Here is a 23,342-nt window from a genome sequence, read left to right on the forward strand (position 1 = left end):
GTTTTCCCTAAACCATTAGCGAGTAAGTTGCAGACTTTATGATACTTTTCCTGTAAATACTTCTGTATGGATCTCTTAAGAACAAGCCTGTTCTCTTATATAAGCAAAATACAGTTATCGCACATGAAATTTAGCATTGATATGATGCTAAACGCTAACGTAAAATCCATATTCAAATATCCAGAATGTCCCCATAATGTCCTTTAAGCTGATTTTTTTTTTCTATCTGGCTCCCCCACCTTTGTCTCTCACTCAGGACATGGTCATTTTTGAAGAATGAAGAGTCCAGGCCAGTTGTTTACAGACTGTCCTTAATTTGGATTTGTTTGATCATTTCCTCATGATTAGACTCAAGTTAAATGTATGAATTTTAGTTTTGTGACCTTGAGCTAGTCACTTAATGACCCAGAGCCTCAATTCACCCATAACGAATCACTCCTCATAGAGTTATTGTGAGAAAACCAAGAGAGATAGCAACTAAAGTCTCAGCACAAAAACTGGCAAAAATAAACACCTGGAAATTGTTTGCTCTATAATTAGCATCATCATTGTTATCGCCATCCAGAGCCCAATAGACCCTGTTCCCAAACAGGTTTTCATCTTCCTGGGAACCTTCATGAGTCCCTAACCATTCTCCTCACCTGCAAATGGGGAATGACCCCATCCTGCATAGCTTGCTGGGCTATTGTGAGAGTCAAAAAAGAAATAAGAAGCGACAGCACAGTGCAAACTAGAGCATGTATGAAAATGTAAGGAAGTATGGTTATTGTTTTCTTTGAATTACCTTCTTATGTAACAACAGCAACAAAAAACCAAAGTGGGGGTTAAAATGCAGTCAGCATCTAACAAAAAATCATGTTCCTTTAACTGTGTTTAACTAATGCAATAGTTTTCAGACTTTTTTTTATCAGCAGGACCTAATTTAAAATAAAATTAATCTAAAATAAAATTCATGGGACCCCCAAATACCAAGCAGTTTAAAATAAAGCTGCTCTGAGTGAGGTTTGGGGTAGAAAGGGCAAGGGCTTTTTGGGGTTGCCTCAGTCTCCTCTCGGCACCTGCTCACAGAACAGGACATCAGTTGTCTTCTTCTCATTCCCAACCCATTTCTGCTGAGGAAGGGTAATATCTATAAACTCCAATGACGATTTGCTCGGTTCGTTATTAATTATCATTAATTGCTTATAAACACCCTTCCCTGGAAGCAGCACCCAGCAAGGCAGACATTGACAGGTCATGTAACAGGGCCCCTGTGATGTCTCTGACAGAGCAGCTCATGCCAGAAGCCTCCCAGCATCCACCTTGTCACTGCACCTGCACAGCACACATCCCGAGCTGGAGGCTGAACGTCCCTGTAGCCCCACCTTAGTCTGCAGACCACCCAACCTTACTCTTAGGAGGAGGACTCCACCTAACAGCTCAGCAGGTATTGTTTACCCCAGAGCAGGGCCACATGATGGGACAGAAGACTGACATGAGCCCAGTTTTTATTGTATGCCAGACGGGTCACCTACTTCTCAATCGATCTTCACAGTCAAGACCACCAAGCAGACAATGAAATCCTCACTCAGGTAACTTCTAGGTCACCCAGCTGTGGTAGAGTGGGATTCAAACCACGATCTTTAGATTCCAAAGACTATTCACTCCCATCCTGAGGGTCATGGACCACCCTATTTTCTTAGGACTTCTAGTAACTCTGTGCCACATGGTATCCATGACTCATTGCCAGTCTTCTCCTTTGATCTTCCCAATAATTGTGTGAGCCAGAGTATTAATCCTGTTAGCTAATGCTTGTACATTACCTCCATGTGCCAAGTGCAGTTCCAAGTGCTGTCTGTATAGTAACTCATGCAACACCCACCAGGACCACACGAGGTAGTACTATCCATCTTACTGATAAGAACAGTGAGGAACTGAGAGGTTCAGTGGCATGGACAGAAGAATGCTACACAGCTAGTCATTGGCAGAGCTGGGATTTGAATCCAGGGAGTCTAGCTCTAAGGGCTAGTCTCTAAGGGACTCTTAATGACTGTGCTAAAGTTGAACAAGGGTTAATTACTATCTCCAATTTACAGACAAAGGAACTGAGAGGTTCAGAGGTCTTGGGAAACCTGCCCAGGATCACATGACATTCTTCACAAGACAATACGCTGGGGGTCTTAGAATAGTGTCAACAAGAGGCTAAAACTTGGTTTATGAAATAAAAATGGAATTTTCTTACACTAGTTGGAGTCAGGGCTAGCATAACAGGAGCTGCCAATATAGAGCAGAGTGTACTCAAGGGTTATATTCTGGAGGCAAATGGGACGTCAAAACTAAGCATAGTTGACAAGAAGAAAAAGCCTGGTAACTAGGGCCACATGTATTTATTCAAGGGAAACTCCTGATGTGGGGGAGAGGGGAAAATCCTGGTGGGGACGCTTTTGAGGGCATGTGATCTCGTCCTTTGGTCAGTCTAAAAGTCTTAGGCCTATCAAGGTCGAGAATTGTACAGTCAACCTTAAGGGTTGGGCCACATTTGGAACGCACTCTCCTGCCTCCATCCAAGCCTAAAGCTCCTGGGAAGGACTGCATGTGGGACCCCATGGGGGGACTTCTGGAGGAGAAGGGTATCTGGGCTGAGAGCATGGCTGCTAGGAGGTCTGCAGTTTCATCAGATCAGTGAGGGAGACCTCACTTCCTTTGTTCCCTTTTCCTCCAGTGGCCATCTTTCCTATCAAAATGTGTACAAGAATGTTCATAGAAGGGTATCTGGGCTGAGAGCATGGCTGCTAGGAGGTCTGCAGTTTCATCAGATCAGTGAGGGAGACCTCACTTCTTTTGTTCCCTTTTCCTCCAGTGGCCATCTTTCCTATCAAAATGTGTACAAGAATGTTCATAGTAAACACAAACTAGAAACAATTCAAATTTTCATCATCAGCACAGGGGACAATATACTATGATATAATCATACAATGCAACATTCACAGCAATGGAAACGTCCAAGTGATGAAGCAACCTGAGCCTATCGGTGTCCACACTCTGCTAAGTCCCCATTGAAGGCTGGGGCTGGGAGTGTGAGCAAATCTCAGCAGCTTGGTCAGGAGGGCATCAGGTCGAAGCTGAGCCTGGCTGGAGTCAGGCGAGAGAAACAAGTGTAACCACTGAGTGCAAAGGGGAAGGCTGGCAGGAAGAATCTGGTTAGGGCCAGAGAGTTAAGGTGGAGTCAGGAGTGGGTATGAAATGGCTTGTCCAGTAGCCACGGAAGGCCTTGGCACCTGAGGGGCACAGCAGAGTGAGCAGTGCAGGATGACTTTGCCATTGGCAGACAGAGTGATGCAGACAAGACCAGCCCTTGTCCTGGAGTGCCTGGGGTCAGGGGTCAGGCGTGGGGGCAGGGGGATAAGCATGCTTTTGAATGGGAGCAAATGTGACCTTTGACTGTATCTCTAAGTAAAGCTTCCAAGTTGCAAAGACGCACACTCTAAACTTTAAACCAATTACTGTTTAAATTGCAAGCTGCCTATATGTCATCACTATGAGGCAGAGAAGCTCTGAGAATCTATCCACAAAATCTTTCAATGGTTCCCATGGTTCCTGAGGTCAATGTGACCACACAGGTTGTGCACTGTGTGCACCAAGGGCCCCACCCACATAGTCTACATTGGGTATGGCGCCCCCTGGAGTTGTACTATATACAACCTACACAACTATATGCAGAGGCTCTGCCCGGGTAATAAAGCTTTCCTTGTCGCAGCCCCTCCCTCTCTCTCGTCTCTTCTCACGATGCTCTCTCTCATTCTGCACTCCAGCCACACTGGTCTTCTTCCATTCTCTTGTGTTTGCTGAGGTGGATGAAAGATGTCTGCAAGTTCTTGACAACTCCTGTTGAGAGATGAGGTCCATGTAGTCTCCTCTGGAATCCAGGTGGGCTTCATGACTACTTTGGCCAATAGAACACAGTAAAAATAATGCTGTGCTGTGCTGGATTCTTGCTTCAAGCCTTTAGAAAGTAGCAGCTTTGGAATGCTCTTTGGGAACACTCTCTCTGGGAGCCTTGAGCCACCCCGTAAGAAGTCTAACTGCTCTGACACTGCCGTGCTGGTGCAGCTGCACACAGGTCGACAGTCTCAGCTGAGCTCAGCCTTCCAGACATCCCCACCAAGATCCCAGATATGTGAGTGAGGCTATCTTGGACCCACCAGACCAGCTCACCTGCCAAGTGGAAACCACCCACTGACAGTCAACACCACATGGAGCAGAAGGTGCACGGCCAAGCACTGGCCACATTTCTGACTCACAAAATTGTGAGATTCATAAAATGGCAGTTGTTTTAAGCCACTGAGTTTTGGGATGGGTTGCTAAGCAGGAACTGATAACAGAAATCCTAGCAGTGCTCTCTCCTGCCGTGGACACTGGGGTTTACTGTTCCCTCTTTCTACACTGTCCTTCCTTCCCCTCTTCATCTCACTGGCGTCTGACTTTCTGCTCTCAGCCCACACACAACTCCCTCAGGACAACCTCCTAATAGGGCCCTCCTAGCACACGTCCCCTTTTTCATAGCATGTGTCAAACCTGCAATTTTGCATTTGTTTGTGTGATTGTTTGATGAATGATGGTCTCCTCTGCTAGACCATAAGCAGGGACCAGTGTCTGTTTCACTTACCATAATATTCCCGGCACCTGGCATGGCCCCTGGCACATGATATGCATCAATAAGTGTTTCATGAATGACTGAATGACTACATGGCAATGGGACCTTCTTCCTACACCCTGCTCGACAAATGGTTTCCACCTGTTTTCAGCAGAGCTATCACAGTAGCTACTGTGCACTCAAGGGGGAAGCCAAGTGGGTGGGGAGTCTGGATGCTGCCCACCTTTGTGGCAATAAGCAGCTCCCCTTTTATTTGCTTTATATTTTGGCATCCTTCATAGGATATATTTGGGGGAAAGTTTTCAGCTACTAAAAAAAATATGTTTGAAAATCACTACCCTACACCTTGCTCACTCCCATCTTTTCTTCCTTCTTCCTTCTGCACAGAAACGTCCTCAGAACTAATGCTGGGCAAGGGTTTAAAAATAGAAACCCCTCCCTTCCTCTCTCCCTCCATTTCCTTTCTTTCCCCCGCCCCCCATAATTTGTTGTAAAAAAGGAAACCATCTGGATGTGCTCCATTGAAAAGACACGCTCTTCCCGACTAAATAAAACGAGAGGCTGATGCACTCCCCAGCAGGTGCCTGAGCACCTATGAGTCACCGTGAGCATGGGGCTGGTGCCTGGGGCTGGTGCCTGGGCTCCTGGGCAGGATCATGCTCCCCTGCCCTCGGTGGGACTCGATTGTGCACACGTGCATGCACACACACACCACATGGCCACCTCATTCAGGTTTCCCAGCTGAAACCCAGAGGAAGGACCCACCTAGGGTGTGCCAATAGGGAGGGGACAGTAAGTCATGCTGTTCCCAGGAGTGAGGCCTGGAGTCTTGTTGCAGTCTGGTGTGCTTTGTCAGAAGCACAAGGGGCGTGTGTGTGTGTGTGTGTGTGTGTGTGTGTGTGTGTGTGTGTGTGTGTCCAATGGGAGAAAAGAACAGTGTCTTCAACACATGCTGTTGGGACAACTGGATGTACACATGCAAAAGAATGGGGTTGGACCCTTACCCAACACCATATACAAAAATTAACTCGAAATGGATCAATGACCTAAGTATAATAGCTAAAACCATAAAACCTGGAAAGAAACATAGAGGTAAATCTTCATAACCTTGAATTTGGCAATAGATTCTTAGATATGACACAAAAGCACAATCAACAAAAGAAGAAATAGGATCCAAGCAAGATGGCAGAATAGACGGTCTGCAGCGTCACTCTCTCCCACAAATCAACCAAATTTACAACTATAAAAATGTAACATCAGCCAAGCTGGGGCTGCTGGAGCTCAGGGGGAGAGGAGGAGAGACCTACAGAGTTCATGAAGGTGCGAGAAACTACGATGAGGGAAAGAAAAAGCTGCTCTGAGCATTTCAGGCCGCGGCTGCTTTAAGGCTCGAGCTGCTGAGCGCATGGAGCTTTAAGGCTGGAGCTGCTGAGCGCATGGAGCGGGAGCTGGCAGAAGCCGCAGCTGTGCCCTTCAGATGGAGTTACTTGGAGACAGCAGGGGAGAAGAGGGCCTTGGCAGCCCCCAAGACAGCAAGATCACTAATAGGGTTCCCGTGGACCCACGCAGGAGCAAGGAGCCAGATTAGCTGAGAAAAGGGAGCCAATAAGAGGCTGGTGAGTCATTGCAAGGGACCAGCGCATGGCCCATCCCATGGGAAGTGTTTGGAGCACGGGCGGTGGGGGAGACAGGCCCACCAGGAGAACACTGGGGCACAGCAATGACAGCTGATCTGCCCCCCAATCAGCACAGGACCACTCAGAGGAGACTGGTCGGGAATACAGAATTGCATGGGGTGCAGTTTGATGAAAAAACTCAGGCCCAGATCAGAGATTCTACAGAACACAGATCCACTGGGTCTCTGGAGAGCCAGAAGTACCTGTAAGGTCAACCATTAAACCCTGGGCTGCACAAAAAGCCTTTCTTAGGGAAACAGCAGCAAAGTAGCAATTTAAACAACCACACAGCTCAAGTACTGGTTCCCACAGGAAGTTTTGCCCTGTTAGAAGCAAAGGACAAAAGCAAAGAAATTAGTTCCAGACCAGGCACACCACCAGCATCTTGGGGCCTGCCTGGGAACCAGAGGCTCGGATATGGGGACCAGACCCCACTCCCACTTCCAGGCAAACTGTACCAGTGCCTTGGGGCCAGCCTGGGGACCTAAAGCATGGAGAAAGGGACTGGACCCCCCTCCCACGACCAGGCATACCATGCCAGCACCTTGGGGACCAACCAGGCACCCAGGGCACGGAGAAGGGGACCGAACCTCACTCCCACAACCAGGCACAACATGCCAGCAACTCAGAACCCACCCAAGGACCCAGGGCATGGAGAAGGGCACTGGACCACCCTCCCACAACCAGGCACACTGAGCCAGCGCCTTTGGGCCCACCCAGGGACCCAGGGCATGGAGAAGGGGACCGGACCACCCTCCCACAACCAGGCACACCAAGCCAGTGCCTTGGGCACCACCCATGGTCCCGGGGCATGGAGAAGGGGACTGGACCACCCTCCCACAACCAGGCACACCATGCCAGCACCTCAGAGCCCACCCAGGGACCCAGACCATGGAGAAGGGGACCGGACCTCTCTCCCACAACCAGGCACACCAAGTCAGTGCCTTGGGTCCCACCCAGTGACCCAAGGCATGGAGCCAGGAACCAGACCGTCCTCCCACAACAAGGCACACCATGACAGTACCTTGGGGCCCACCCAGGGACCCAAGGCAAGAAGAAGGGGACTGGACCTCTCTCCCACAACTATGGACACCGAGCCAGCACCTCGGGGCCCACCTGGCTCAGAGGCATGCAGAAGGGGACTGGCCCTCTCTCCCACAACCAGGTGCACCAAGCCAGTGCCTCAGGTCCTGCCCAGTGACCTGAGGTATGGAGCCAGGGACTGGACCCTCCTCCCACAGCAGGCACAAAATGCCAGCACCTAAGGGCCCACCTGGGTACCCGAGGCATGAAGAAGGGGACTGGACCCTCCTTCCACAACCAGGCATATGGCGCCAGTGCCTTGGGGCCTGCCCAGGGACCCAGGACATGGAGAAAGGGACTGGACCCCTCTCCCACAACTAGGCACATGGTGCCATCACCTTGGGGCCTGCCCAGGGACCCAGGACATGGAGAAAGGGACTGGACCCCTCTCCCACAACTAGGCACATGGTGCCATCACCTTGGGGCCTGCCCAGGGACCAGAGGCATGGAGAAGGGGACCAAACACACCCCACAACCAGGCATACCACCAGTGCCAAGGAGCAAACCAAAAACAGCACCTCCATGTGGGTGGCCCACCACAGCCAACACAATAAACATGGCTGCTGCAAAAGCGGCTAGACGCCATAACCACCATGCAGAGGGTTTGTCAACCACTGGAGTGCATTGACACAAGAAGAGTCACCAGCAGAGACAAAGAAGAGGATGTCTCTCTCCACAAAGCCCTTCCAGAGTGACAGAAGAAGCATCTGCTCTATGATAGTATTGGGGGACCCGATCACATCTCTCAGCATTGGACAGATCATCTAGGCAACAAATTAACAGAGTAACCATTACTCTTTTGGAAGGAGAGAAGGAGTCTGGGGCAATTAGAGGGGGGAGGGGGAGGGAATGGTGGAAGGGGAGAGATTGGACAAGGGGCATAAATAATAATTATGATTCGTAACAATATATATGCTAGTAATATTGATTTAATCAACATATCTCAATGTTCAACCCCCAAAATATGTATAATAGATTTTGATTCAATAAATAAAATAAATTTTTTAAAAAATAATAATAATAAAAAGATTTATCCTAATGAAAAGTTCCAATAATATTAAATGAGAAGTGGGAAAAATGGAAACAACTTAACTGCTCCATATTAAAAAGGACTGATCAAAAATTAAATTGGCTTAAGGGAATTCTCTTTGGAAAATACATTCTCAATGAGAGCTTATCAATGCAGATATAATTCTGATTAAAACTTTGCAAGTGTAAATACAGAATCAAAATGTCTTTGGGGTCCAAATGGTGAAGTCAAACCATCTCTATGATGATGACGATGATGATGGTGGTGACAACGATGACAGCAATGAAGGTGATGACTATTATGGAAAATGTTTTGGTGAAAAGAGGGTGGGGTGTGGTTAGGGAGATGTGCTGGGATGTTCTGGTGAGAAAGGAGAATGTCTGGACACATTGGATGCCGTGAGAAGATGTGTGTTGTCCCTCTGCCTCCTTAATCTTTAGCACTTATGCCATTTCATTCCTCTGAGATCAGGTAGAAGGGAAAGGGATGAGTACAGGGAGGTGGTTGGCAATGACAGCCAGCCCTTGATTCCCTTCATATGACCAGATGTCCCAGGACAGTGCCTAGCACAAGTTGTTCAGTTCCCACCTGGGCAGAGAGGTGATAGGTCAAAGTTTCATCAATTAAGAGCTCTTTGCCACACAATCTGAGTCTGTGTGTGTGTGTGTGTGTGTGTGTGTGTGTGTGAGAGAGAGAGAGAGAGAGAGAGAGAGATTAAGAGCTCTTTGCCACACAATCTGAGTCTGTGTGTGTGTGTGTGTGTGTGTGTGTGAGAGAGAGAGAGAGAGAGAGAGAGAGAGAGCAAGAAAGGTGATGCTCATGGCAAACAGGAATAGGGATTTACTGCAGAAAAGAGAGGTGGGACAGGTGATGGGAGAATTGTTGCAGTAGTGATGGAAAAGGGCACTTGGGCCATGTACCATGACCACATGGACATTCAGACAGACCCAGGGCACAACCTTGAATTTATACCTGCCTGCTTTCTTTCCTGGCTCCATGCATACCAGACTCACCAACACAGACACACATCACCATATATCCTGATCGTCTTCAAATCTCTAGCAATGCCCTTTTTCATGGTCTACACATAGCCCTGTACTCCTGCAACCTAATATTTATCCATTCCTCCAGCAAGCATTTGTTGATTGGAACTATTTTTAAAAATGCAACTTGTAGCCTTGTGGGGTGGCAAGCTGCCATCACTGAGAGGCTAGTGAATGATTAGGAGTGGCACGCATGGGGTGCTTGCATGCTGAGTTAAATGACTTCCATGCAGTCTGTGAATGTTTTCTACACCGCCCTAGGGGCTAAGACAGATTGGCTGATGGAAATTTACAGAGAAAAACAAAGGTGGAATAAAAACAAAAATACGTGATACTGGCCTTTCATCACACGTGTGTCAGGAGTAAAGCATCGTCTTTGTTGGGTGAGGGTGCAAGGACAATGAGGAGAAGTGAAGAGGCGACCTTAAATTTTGCCCCCCACTTCCCTGGAAGGTTGGGCTGAGAGAAGCCACTGTATTTGCCTTCGGTCATAACAAACAGCTTCTCTTTACTACCCTGAAGGATCCAGTGATCAGTTTTACGAGTCCAGAAACTTGATTTAATGACCTTTTACTCTGGGTGAGCATATTCTGTAAAGACATAATTCAGGCCAAGAAACCAAAATAAAGATCAGAATGCTGATTTACATTTACAGTGGAAGACACTCCTTTTCAATACGTAGAGTGCTTATGTCCCTGTATCAAGGGAGTTCATTCTAGGATCTTATACAGCTGAGAAACCAAACAAAAGATAAGAAGCTGGCATAGTGACCTGGGGCATGAGGAAGTGAATCAGATGTTTTTAAAAAGTGATTTTGGCTGAGCAATAGAAATCTACCTTTTTCCACTCTAGGAAGCAAATCTTTCCAGTGCCCTGAGTGCTCCCATGGCTACATGTCTCTCCCTCTGCTGTGATGCAGAGGAACAACCCTAAGTCACTCACACCAGGTCCCCTGTTTCAGGGTTCTGGGATGAGCAGGAGGTTTTGGCGGTTGGTGGTGCCATTTCCAGGCAACCTCCTGCCTGTGGAGTGTGTGCACTTCAATCACAAAGAGCTCCTGCTTCTATGCCTTTCGCCTAGTTCACCTCTGAACAATTTCTAGAATCTGATGTTGAGTTGTTTTTCATCTATGGAGCCTCGTACAACTTATAGAATCTTTACATGTGAAAAACTGTCAGAGACTGGTAGAGATGATTAATCCAACATTCCGTTTAACCAATGGTAAAAGAGCCCTCCAGTCTAGAGGCCCGGCCATGCTTTGTTTCAGTACCTCGGACAGCAGGAAAAGAGCAGGCTCTGTCTCTACTGACCCCCTCTCCCTAATCTATTATAGAACCAGGAAGTGTGAGAAAAATCATCCCTACAAGGGGTAAGCTGATTTGTGCGGCCAATTACCTTTTAAATGGCTGTTCTGCTCATTTCCCAAGCACTGGCAGTCCGGTTGGGAGAGATTTGGCACAGGAGCCTGGACACCCAAGCATGATCTGAGGAGCAGGTTTGGAGGGCAAAGGGCTATTTCCAGTTGTGAGAGAACTGTCTCCTAAGGACATGAATCAGTGCCGTCTTCCTTGAGCTCTTTTCCCCAACGTTCAAGGACTCAGTCAGCTTTTTCAGGAGATAAAGTTCTCACCATTCAGAGAAGATGCTATGTATTGGTTGCTTCTTTTATTCTGACTATTTTCCTTCCTATGTTCTGAGCTTAAACCAGAAAGATGTCTTATTTCTCAATGAAGAGACAGGAAGTATAAGAGGGGGAGGGGCAGTAAAAGGGGAAATGGAATTGAGTTGTGCTTTTCAGGGGGGAGGTTAAAATTAGAAGCATGTCTTCATATCTTAATAAATTACAAAATGTCATTTTTAACGGTCCCCTTCAATGCAATCCTCCTTTTCTTAACTGAATCTGTGATGAACTTTCAATAAAAATTTGATAACAAAAATCAAAATGCACAATAAAAATAAAGTGCTTGGTAGTTATAAATGATGGCTTATTGCTTTGAGTTTTAAAGTATTAATGAAGTAGAGTTTCTCTGAAAATTCTGAATTTTTATCAAGCTTCATCTCACAAAGTAGTTTTCTGAAAGCATTGATTTTGCTTGTATATTTTTTTTGCTCTGCTTTTTGCCAACAGGTTTATTATACTACTTGGTCAATAGAGCATGGGTGGCTCTGTCAATGGCCATTCTGTCCCCTCCACCCTGCTTTACTATAAGTAATCATGAAAACACATTTGTTGAGTTTCTGTACTATTCTAAACTCTTTACAGCTCATTATTTTTCCAACAGTCCTATTAGATAAGTACTACTTTTGCCCTCATTTTATTGATGAGGAAACTAAGTCACAAGGAGTTTAAATAGTTTGTCCAACAGTCTCTGAAAACCACATGCATCACTGCAGGTTTATGCTAAAAAGCTTTCATTGTCTTGTTTTTCAGAGTCACATCTATTGACCTTCACATGTCATTATACCTGTGTTCCAGGAATTGCCAGGGCAGAAAGAACATACACATTGCCATGAGAACAAGTTTTTCCAAAACATTATCACACTAATTTATTTGAGTGAAAAAATATTAACATTGTTCTGAAACAACAGTCCAGGAATGCTGCTCCATTGCTTCAAAGCACACAAATGGACACACACACACACACCCTGGAAGGTTGAGCTTCTGTCTGGAGAGTGCTCTGAAGGAGAAGATTGGTTATACAAGTGCCAGTAACTATGTAGTGCTTCTCTCATGGAACACAGGGGAAGCACAGAGATGAGAAGATTCACTGGCTCAGTGTCCCCATGCTGACCACCCCAAGTGCACTGTGTAAAAGGGTCCTCGACCATGGCTGTTGCAGCCAGAATGGCTTCTGAATGTGGAGGGTTCTTGCTGCCATATGCTTCCTTAGGGCCCCTGCCTCGAAGCTTCTCTCACCTGCTTGGGGGAGAGCACCAACTCTCCTCTGCACCTCCTGCCATGATGCTTTCATAGACAATTAAAATTCTATTCCATTCCCAGCAAGGGAGCTGGCAGCCCTGGGTCTCCCCAGCAGGATGGGCTGGCTGCAATTAATGTCTCTTCCAGAGCCTGATTAGCTAAGGAGAGGCCAGAATATCTATCCTACCCCGAAGGCCTCATTTAAATTAGGAAATGGGGTTTTCCCAACCTGTTACCTTTATTCAGAGTCATCAGTTAATGTAAATGTGTTAACCCTTTCTATTTCACTCTTGGTAGTGAAGCTGGATCAAAGAGGTCATCTCTCTACTGAACAGTCCCAGGAATAATGGGAGGAGAGATTCATGGATTCCTTTATTCTTCAAATTCCAGATCACTGGAATAAATTGAGGACCTACTTTATCAGGTACAGGCTAGGAGCTGGGGATTCAGCAGAAGCCATAGACACAATGTTTAATGTTATCAGGACAGAGCTTTGAATATAGAAAGTAATGCATAGGAATGATGTATTTAAGAAAAAAGAGAAAGTTCGATTGATGGAAAAGGAGAAGAGAAAGAAATTAATATTAAAGAATCGTACAAAAACTCTGAACTTTTATAGATGATGGAACTAAAGATTGGAGAGGTTAAGGAAATTGTCCAAGGTTACAAAGCTAATGTGGTAGATGAAAGAAAGTGAGCCGAGATGCTAGGTACCGTTCAAGCTTTATTAAAGAAAGAAATCTGCTGGGCTGTACTCGAAATGGAGGACAGTCCAGGGCTGCCCTGAAAATGGGGGACAGCACCAAGTGTGGGGGTGGTAGAGCTTATATAGTGCGCCAAGGGCTGGCTGATACCATCAAGGAAGGGCGTTATGCTAATGTGGATCAGGGTGGAGAACTGTGTCCTTGAGGAAGCAAAAGGGGTTTCTGTGTAAGTCAGGAGGCTTCTGGTAAAGGGAAGGGGGGAGGGGAAGGGAGGTGGGCGGCACCATTTTGTACTTGGGCTTGTCTAAAGTGGCACCAATTATGTTGCAGATCTATTAGTAGATGAACTGTACTAATGGCCCTAGATCTTCATGCTTCTCTGTAGCCACTTGCTTTTGGTAATGCCCACCTACACTGACTCTGGAGTGGCTACATGACTTGCTTAGACCAATGGAACGTTAGCACACTTGATGCAAGCAGAGACTTAAAAAGTGCTTATGCATTGGGACTTGCCCTCTCTTGCTGCTGGGAACTCTCCTACCATCACTCACAAAAGCCTATACAATCATATTGGATGATGATAGACACATGGAGCAGAGGTGGGTCATTCCACCCTAGACCAGCCAGCCTCTAGCTAACTCAAAGATGACCAACCAAACCAGATGAGCAGAACCACTCAGCCAACTAGTTGGCTTGTGAAAAATAACAAGTGGTTGTTATTTTTAGCCACTAATTTTGGGGTGCATATGCAGGAGCACAGTTAGCTGATACAACTAGTAAATAGCAGCAGTTGTCTGACCTTAAGGCCTGTGCATTGCTCATTCATCATAAAGAGGTTGGAAAAGGCTGAAATTACAGCAGGGAGAATACAGGTTAGATCAAGATATGTTTTTAACCACGATGTCTCCCAGTCACACAAGTGTCTTACTGGAGAACAGTCTGGGGTTCCCATATGTGGTATCTTAAAGGGAAATTATCTGGCTGACAGTTCTTAAATGTGGGACCCTTCAACCACTGGTGTCTCGGCCCTGTAGTTCGCCATCTCAGAGACCGAGCTATGCTGAGATTCTTGACAAGAATATTCCAAATCATCCCTATCACCCATCACTTGCCTGGAGAAGGAAGAGCACCCAGGCTAAGATCCTCTTTCATGGCCGAGACCCTCCCCCAGGATTGCCTCGGTTATACTGCTGCTCATTCCTGACTTACCTCTGCTCCAGTCTTGCAGCCATGTCCTGCTCCTTCCCTACAGTACAAAGAAATGTGGAAAGAAAACAGACTGTCTACACATTCTGAGCCTTCCTTCTCAGGGTCACAGCTGTGACACTACTGACAGTTGCCCGTGAGAATGTGGAGAAAGGACAAGACCTTGAATACAGGGCAATAACAGCAGATACTGACACACTCCGATGACGTGGATGGAAATTGCTGTCATCTTTCTAAAGGCCAAATTGGCAACATCTATCAACAGCCTTAAATATGCTATGCCCTTTGAATTAGCAATTCCATTCCAGGACTGTCTTCGAATAAAACTCATGGATGTGATCTGCAAAATCATGGATAACCATGAGAATTTTTTCATGACATAGTGTGAATGAAAAAACACAAGTTAAAAACAGGCTGCACATTATGTTCCTGATTTGGGGGGAATTATATGTGTGGGAGGGAGCTGTAGTTTTGAGGATAAATTTGATTTATAATAAATCTAAACATATTTTTAAGATATGGCCTTTCTCTCCCCCAGCCTCTGGGCATGTGCATCCTTGGCTGTCTTAGACATAGCAGGAAAACTTACCTGAAAAACCAGAAAGACTGGTATAGGTCTAGAAAAAAGTAGTTGAAATGATCTATGACATGAGAATTGAATCCAAAAATAGGATTTTCAGTGTGGATGGATGATGGCTAGATGGAAGATGAATAAAGTTTTAAATAATTGTGAAGTGTAAGAGGAGGGGACACAGACTTCATCACCAAGACCCAGGAAATGACTGAGAACAGCAAGTCTCGATCACTTGCTTAACCGTCCAGTCATCTGAAGAGGTTACAGGCAAACAAAAGGAAGTAATATTTTACATACCAGTAATATTTTATCCCAGGAAATGACTGAGAACAGCAAGTCTTGATCACTTGCTTAACCGTCCAATCATCTGAAGAGGTTACAGGCAAACAAAAGGAAGTAATATTTTACATACCAGTAATATTTTACATACCTTTGGAGCTCTGAGCTGGAAGGGGGTTGGGTCTAATTCAGTGAAATGCAGGTCAAAAAACTACAGCAAAAGCTGAGAATCTGGATGGGTTTGAGAAAGTGTGTCCTCGTGTGTGAACGTCTCTTGGGCAGGTGCCATCATCTTCAACACCAGGGCTGAGAGTCAGAGCTCAACCAGTGCTGCTGAATGGCTTCTAAAAGAAGACATGGGTTATGGCCTCAGACCTTTGGAGGGAGACAGCGCTGGTCCATAAGGACCCCCCAGTCCGTGAGTGTGGAGGCTTGCGGGGTTCTATGAACTTTGGCCTTGTTCCACCCATATTGGTTATCATATGTGGATCTGAAAGTGGAAACTGGGAGGCACTGGTGAGCAAGGGAGACTGGGCCCTTCCATCTGTTAGGGTTGGGGGCAGGCAGTCTGGCCAGAGGCCAGGGGATGGGGAAAAAGACCTTTGGAGGCCCCCTCCCCCCACTTCCCAGTTCTAGAAGTAAAGAGTATGAAATTCTTTGAAACAGAAAATAACATTGCCAAGATGACAGAAGCTACAGCCACTTGGAGCAGCTTAGCAGAAGCTTGGAATCAACAGACCGGAGTCTATTCACACACCGTAGTAATTCAAATTCTACTTAGCATGCTTATTCCTGGCAGGGAACTGGAGCCAAGATTTCAGGAATAGTGCACTTCCTTGAGAGGTGTGAAAAGAACCAGGCCGGGTTTTCAGCAGGCTGGCAGGGCTGTCACCGGTGACAAAGGCGAGGCATCCACCCCGCAGGGACATGGGACCCACCCTTTGGAGCTCTGAGCTGGAAGGGGGTATGGTCTGTATTTTTTCCTGCTTCAGTGATGCCCTGCCCAACCCCTCCCACCACCGCACTGCCCTGGGAAAGAGGAAGAATTGGAAAAGAACTTAAATGCTTACTGCAATCCCTTTAGAAAGCAGGCAGAGGAAGTTATAGAGAAATTTTTCCCTTTCCTGCTCCCCTTTCAGTGCTAAGCCCTTTATTATAGATTGCTTTGCCCTCTTGGCCCTGCTTTCACTTGCCCTCCTTTCCTGCAGGCATCACAAAGCCCCAGATAGCCTCTGAATGTAGACAGATGTTCACAGCACTACCTGAGAAGGGGGGAGGGAAAGAGGGGCGATGCAGGGAACACTCACAACTTCACACCTTTTCATTCTTCCCTGTGCCAGGGGGCAGACGCACATGCATGTGTGGGAAGAAGGCTCAGGGACGGAAGGGTCCTAAAGAGGAGTCACAGGAGCAGCAGGTGTCTAGAGAGCTGGGGTATCTGGTTTGTTCCCCTCCCCCTGGCATAGCAAGGCAGTTGGCAGCACGTGGAGCCTCCTGGCTCTCAGCACAGCTGTTACTGTACCCATTGTCCAGGCTCCCAGGCAACTCCCCTACCCACAGGTTTCAGACTGAAGATCTTCATTTACAAAGCAGTAAAGTGAGGTGCTTGGTAAGGCCACGAACTTCAGGGACCCCTCCTGCACAGTACGAGAGAGCAACCTCCCCTGCCTACCTCCTCTGGCTTGGAAGTGAAGAGATTCAGTAAGGACAGGAGGGCACATGAGAGACCACTACTAGTGATGTGGACTCGTGATGTGGCAGTGGACATTCCCTATTTGTCGGACAGGGTTCTAAGAACTTCTCATGATGTGTTCTCCCATTTAGCCCTCATGAGAACCTGGGCAGGCAGGAAATCTCTTTGGTTTTAGTTTATCTTTAAGGAAACTTGCCCGAAGTCATACAGGTAATAAATGGCTGAGCAAGGATTCCACCCAGCCAGCCTGGGCCATAGGCCCCACTAACTAACTCCTGGTGCATGGCAGGGGCTTGGGATAATACCTGGCTCCGAGCACATGTTCAAAGGTGTGAGCTAGCAAAAGAGCGGCAACAACAGCACAAGAATCAATAATAAAACAGAATAGATGCGGATGATATGACTGGCTACTGACTGAAGTAAGTGATTTACACAGCGTCCCTCACACAGCAAGGAGAAGAAGCAGGGTTTGAACCCAGCACTCAAAGCTTGCCTACAGGGCTTGGCACACATTAAGTGCTCAGTAAGTCTTAGCTACTGGTATTTATTTTTAGCTGTGTATACATGAGAGTCTTTTTTTTTTTTTTTCCTTTTTGTCTTTTTCCGTGTCCGGCAACGGATCGCAACCCTCAGTGTCGCCCCCGCACCGGACCGGGACCGGCAACGGGATCGCAACCCTCAGTGTTGCTCCCGCCCCTCGCTCAGCCAGTGAGCGGCCGGTCTGTATGTGGGATCCGAACCCTCGGTGGGAGCGCCGCCGCGCTTCCCAAGCGGTGCACTATAGCAGTGCACCACCGGGCTGGCCCTGTGTATACATGAGAGTCTTAAAGTGATGTAGGAGACAGAAGGTTTGCTGAAGAGTATTTGGTCCAGAGCTTCACAAAATGAGTCTTCGCCAACCTTGCCACAAGAGATGAAGAGCAGGTCTTTGTGGAATCAGAATCTCTGGAGTGGATCCTGTAATGTGAGCACTGAACAAGCCTCCGGCATGATGCTGCCACAGCACACTGGATTCTGAGAACTAAGTAATCAAGGCTGAGAGTGCTTCAACCCACAGTCACCATCCAGAGGGTGGCAGAGTTGGGACTGGCACCTGGTGCTGGCAAGCCAACTACCCATTCACGGACAAGGCTCAGGGCCATCACTGTCAGGCACCCAGGAAGGATCTTGCTTTTTTGCGTTGTAGGAGTCAGCCATACCTAGAGGTGATTCTAGGGGCCTAGGGCCGTGATCTGGAACATTTGTGAAGTGCAGCACGTCAGCACAGTTCATTTGCACTTGCAACATCTGCTGTCTCCCTTAAACACACTGAGTGAGATACTAATTACAGTCGCTGAAAATTAATTTTTGGAGAATTTCTCCACAAACTCTTCAAAGACCACCATGGGGGTTTTGCACAACTGAGCCTAGGCACCCCTCTTCCAGTGTGTAGGGAGCACCGAGGGCTGACCCTACGGGGCAGTTGAGTATTTTCCACCAGCTCGGCTTGAAATCTGGGAAAGAAAGAGGACACAGTGTCCTGGCAACCCTGAAATTTCAACCTGGTGGTCTGGAACCTTAGAAACAAGGCCAGCCCACTGTTTGCAAATAGCCCACTTCTGGCCATTTAAGATTTAATTTATGTTTTTCTATTGAGCCAGGCAGAGGACTGAGGGCAGATCAGCTTTTAATTTTAGCTCTTTGGTAACAATAGTGATGATAGTGATGAGTTATACAGAAAGACAAACGGACAGTATACTGCACATTTAGGTCATTAGAAATACAGATATGATTATGAATATACACATTAAATATGACCTCCTTTCCACCAGCCCTCATATAGCTTGGTTTGTTTATTATGCAGGTCATGTTCGACTTTATAGAATTGGATGTTATTTAAATTTAATTATTGTGAGGTTACGTTCTTTTTTCTAGTACCAGTTGAGTAAATTTAGAGGCAATTAAAGGAAATAGGTACATTTGTCTTATACCAGTTAAATTATAGGGAGAGGAGCGCTGCAGGAGTAAAATAATTATCATGAAAATGAAAAACACAGTTTGGAGGGTTTGGTTTGGGTCTGTTTGTTTTCCTCATCTCTTTTTGTATTCCTCTTTTTTTGAGAAGATGAGTTAAAAATCTGGAAAATCATTCATGAAGATGAGAGCAGATTATACATGTGTGGTTGGTGTGTGTGTGTGTGTGTGTGTGTGTGTGTGTGTGTGAAATTAAGCCACTGGTATGAGAGCAGAACTAGAAATAATTAGGCGGTTAATTAGATTTAGTGTAGATAACTACAGCACATTAAGGCCTTAAATTTTTTTCACCTCTTAGTAATAGAGTTTTTCTTTTTTGAATCAAATTATCTTGCAACAATTCCTTATTTCCTTCTGCCAGTGTCGACATACCTAGTCTCCTGAAGCCAAGATTTGGCCTTGGCACCTTGGAGAGGAGAAGGGAGAAGCACAGGGTGACCTGGCTGGGAAGGCGCCATGCTAAACACTGTAGATGGGCAGTAGAGCTAAAAGATCGGCTGCAAAGGACCCCAGCCAGAAAACAAAGAGCTGCCCAAACACTGTCTGACACAATGTGCAGAGAATTCGGAATGGCTTGTCTGTGAACAAAAATGGATTCTAGGGCCATGGGGGATCTTTGAAGGTCATCTTGCCAACCAGCCTGCCTCCCACAGATAAGGGGAAAACTTACTTTATCATCCTCTACGGCAGCAGGAGTCACACCTTCCCCCATTCATCTTTCCTCCACAATCTTTGCTGGCAAGAAGGTCCTCATGATAGGTCATTTTTCTCGATCCTGATACCAAATACATTGACCTCCCACAGGACTATAGAATCAAGAACGATTGCCTGGTGTCACAAAGGAAGAAAACACAGGAATCTTCTAGGTACTTCTAGCTTCTTTCTTCTATTCACTGGCCCCATTTGTACTCCCCCTTTGTCTCTCCCTCCGCACCCCTCCTCCACCAACCCAGATCACAGCTACACAGTCAGTCAATATCATGGACCAGTTTGGTTGTGCACATAAAGTTGGGAAAGTGTGTTATTGAGGAGCCTTACTATTAGCTGGTCCCCAAATATGAGGAGTCCAAGGAGTGATACGAAACAGTTCTTTACGTTTCATATCAAGTCAAGTATACATCGTCATAGAAACTACCTATGATGGACGTTGGGGAGTCCCTGCTTTCTTTGGTGTCCCCCCATATTCTCCACCACAACCCAATGAACTTTCTCTATTCCTATTACTCCCCACCCCAATACACAGAGGTTCTGGATCCAACCTGAAGGGGAAATTCTGATTTTAAGGCTTTAGATCCTTTGAATCTTCACAGTGGAACATCTATAAGGCAACTGAACCTTTCCTCACTAATATGGACTCCATCTCAGAGCCAACTTTAAAAGATTTCTATGCTTACAAAAATCTCCATCTCTTAACTTTGTCTTAACAAATGTCTCTTCCCCACCAAGGGTGAGGGTAGGAGGAAGGAGTGAGGGGAAAGTAAAACCCCATCCTACCCCCACCCCACATTAATTAATACCCAACAAACACTGCCAGGAGCTGGGTTCACAGGAGAGGGGCACGGGAAATGCACAAAAGTGTTTCTGCCTCTGTGTTTGTATCTCAGTGGGGGAACCAGGAAAGCCATCTCATATCAGAAATGGAAAGGTAAGGATCTGAGGGACAGGCTGCTGTGGGTGGCAGAAGAGACAAAGGCAAGCGACACTGGAGGGGCAGAGGTGATATGATCAAATTCGAGGCAGCCTGATGGACAGAAATGGTTAGAGACATACTCTTCCATTTTCTTGAGCAAGTAACCTCTCTGAGTGGGTGTCTTCATTTGTAAAATGGGGGAAATTGGCCTCATTTGGTTATTGAGGTAATAGTTGACATAATGTCTGTGAAAGTGTTTTGTAGGCCTGTGAAATGTTTATAACATCATGATTATTAATAAGAAAAGAATGTTATAGAAAGGATTAAGAAAGGAAAGAAGAAAATTGATCAATCTTTGAAGCAGGTGAGAAGGCGGGCTTAGAGACCAGCAGATCTGCTACAACACCTAGTAGAGCCCCTTGCATATTAGCCAGCATTTACTGTGTACTGACTGTGTGCCAGGCATGGGGCTGAAGAGTCTCTTACTACCATCCTGCCCCAGCTTCACAGATGAGCCATTTTATTTTAATAGAAAGTACCCTCAGTGCTGCCTGCAATCATGCTTTATTTCTCTAGTCTAATCTCTCTGAAACTCTGCTGGATGACTATTTTATACCAATTCTTGCACCTCTAATACCTCCGTCCCCCATCTTCACTCTTCATATTTCACCTAGAAAATAGAAGCAATCAGAAGAAAAACTTGCCAAATCCATGGTTAATTCTCAGTTTTCATCCAATGTGACCCATCAGCAACATTTGAGAAGGCCGATTACTCCCTCTTTTCTTGAAACACTTTGTCTTCTTCCTTGGCTTTTGGGGCATGACGTTCTCTTTTTCCATCTCACTGACCTTCCCTTTGTAGCCCCTCCTGCTGGCTGCTCCTCATCTCCTGACCTCTAAACATTGGCATCTTCTAGTTATCAGCCTCAGTACCCTTTTCTTTTCCTACCTGCACTCACTCATCCAGACTCGTGGCTTTCAACACCACCAGTCACCCATGACTCACATCCATACCTTGAGCCTGGACCTCTCCCCTAAACTCCAGACTTACAGGTATTACAGTACTTGTTTATGTCTCCACTTGGATATCCAATAGCATCTCAAAGTTCCATCCTTCTCATTGCTCAGGTCAAAATAAGCATCATCCTTGAATTTTCTACTTCTCTTATATACCACAACCCATTCATCAGCAAATCTTAACACCTGTATCTTCAAAATATTTACAGACATTGACCATCAGGACTTTCGCTGCTACCATGCTAGTCCAGAACACCATCATCACTCCTCTGGATTACTGTCACAGCTTCCTGTCCCCTTTATTTCCCTCCAGTCTGTTTGCAGTAGAGCAGCCAAAGTGATCCTGTCAAATGTGGTCAGATCATGCCACTCTACTCTGCTCAAAACACTCATGAATTCTCATCTCATTCGTAAATGCCAAGTCCTTCAAAGGGTCCACAAGCCTTGCCTGATCTGTTCCCCACTCTTGATCTCCATTATATTTTGGACCACATCACCTCCCTTCCCTCCTCTCACTCGCTCTACCCCAGGTACATGCGCCTCTTTGATGTCCCTAGAACATGCCAGGCATGCGCCTGCCTCAGGGACTACGCACTCGATGTTCCCTCTGCTCAGAATGCTTGGCCCCCAGGTATCTTCATGGCTTGCCCCTTACCTCCCTCAGATCTCCACTCGAATGTCCCCATGTAGTGAAGCCTCCTGTAGACACTGTATTTAGGATTTCAGCCTGCCCCCATCCTCTTACTCCATTTCCCTTTTTCTTGCTTATTTTTCTCCATATGACATGACAGCATCTTAGGTACTTATTTATTGTCTTTCTCTACTAAAGAATTCCAGTCAGTTCCATTCACTGCTTTATCCCTATCACCTAGAACAGAACCTGGAACATAGTAGATGAATATTTAATGAATAAAGGAATGATTGAACAAGGCCCAGAGAGGTTGGGCAACTTGTTTAGGGTCACACAGATTGTAAGAGCCTGGAAATACCTGAGTCTGTCCAAGATTAGAGCCCCAAGCTCTTAACCACCAGATCCATCTAAATAAGGGAATATGTCCCTAAACTGTACCCCAAGGCTGGATTTCTATTCTCTCCTTTGTTCTGGTCTCCCAGAGCTGCAAACTTTAGCATGGTCCAGGCTGTCTTTGCTACCCCAAGCTCTTAACCACCAGATCCATCTAAATAAGGGAATATGTCCCTAAACTGTACCCCAAGGCTGGATTTCTATTGTCTCCTTTGTTCTGGTCTCCCAGAGCTGCAAACTTTAGCATGGTCCAGGCTGTCTTTGCTACACTAGACTGTATTTCTTTCTTTCTGCTCAATGGCAGGGATGCCTGGCCCCTGTGCGGGTGGAAGGGGAAGTCTTTAGCTTACCGGCCACTGCCATAGCAACCAGGTAACCTAAGGACTCCAGAAGTGAGACCTTCAGACTGAAAGAGGCAGAAAATGAGGCAACCTGAAATAAACAGAAAGAAATCTATGAATGGAGAAACAACTGGAGTCTTGCACCTGCAGCTTGCTGTGCCATTGGTAGTGTCAGGAGGAAACAGAATTTCTCCTCAACACTCTTAAGTTTGTAGTTGTAGAAACAGATCCCTATAACAAAGGCAGATTAACAGGAGAAAAATAAGCAAGTTTATTAACACGTGCAGTGCACATCACACGGGAGAAACCTCAATGAAAGGTAACTCAAAGCACTGTTTAGAAATTTGGCTCATATTGCATCTCCAACAAAGAACAATAAATGTTTAGAGGAGCGACAAGACAAAGGAAAAGGACTTTGAGTCTCTATGGGCAGCAAGTAGCAGATAAAAGTTAGTAACAGTGTAAATTTTGCTGGT

General features: G+C 46.2%; 1 protein-coding gene across 1 annotated transcript in view; it reads left to right on the top strand.

Moving 5' to 3' along the window:
* Nucleotides 1-8,640: 8,640 nt before the first annotated feature.
* Nucleotides 8,641-23,342, top strand: part of MARCH4 (membrane-associated ring finger (C3HC4) 4, E3 ubiquitin protein ligase) — a 47,300-nt gene continuing 32,598 nt past the window's right edge. The window contains exons 1-2 of the mRNA XM_008574360.1: nt 8,641-8,710; nt 16,357-16,589. Of these exons, the coding sequence (XP_008572582.1) occupies nt 8,641-8,710; nt 16,357-16,589 (303 nt within the window). The remainder of the gene's footprint in view (nt 8,711-16,356; nt 16,590-23,342) is intronic.

Source organism: Galeopterus variegatus, unplaced genomic scaffold, assembly GCF_000696425.1.
Source record: "Galeopterus variegatus unplaced genomic scaffold, G_variegatus-3.0.2 Scaffold1036, whole genome shotgun sequence".
Lineage (NCBI taxonomy): Eukaryota > Metazoa > Chordata > Mammalia > Dermoptera > Cynocephalidae > Galeopterus > Galeopterus variegatus.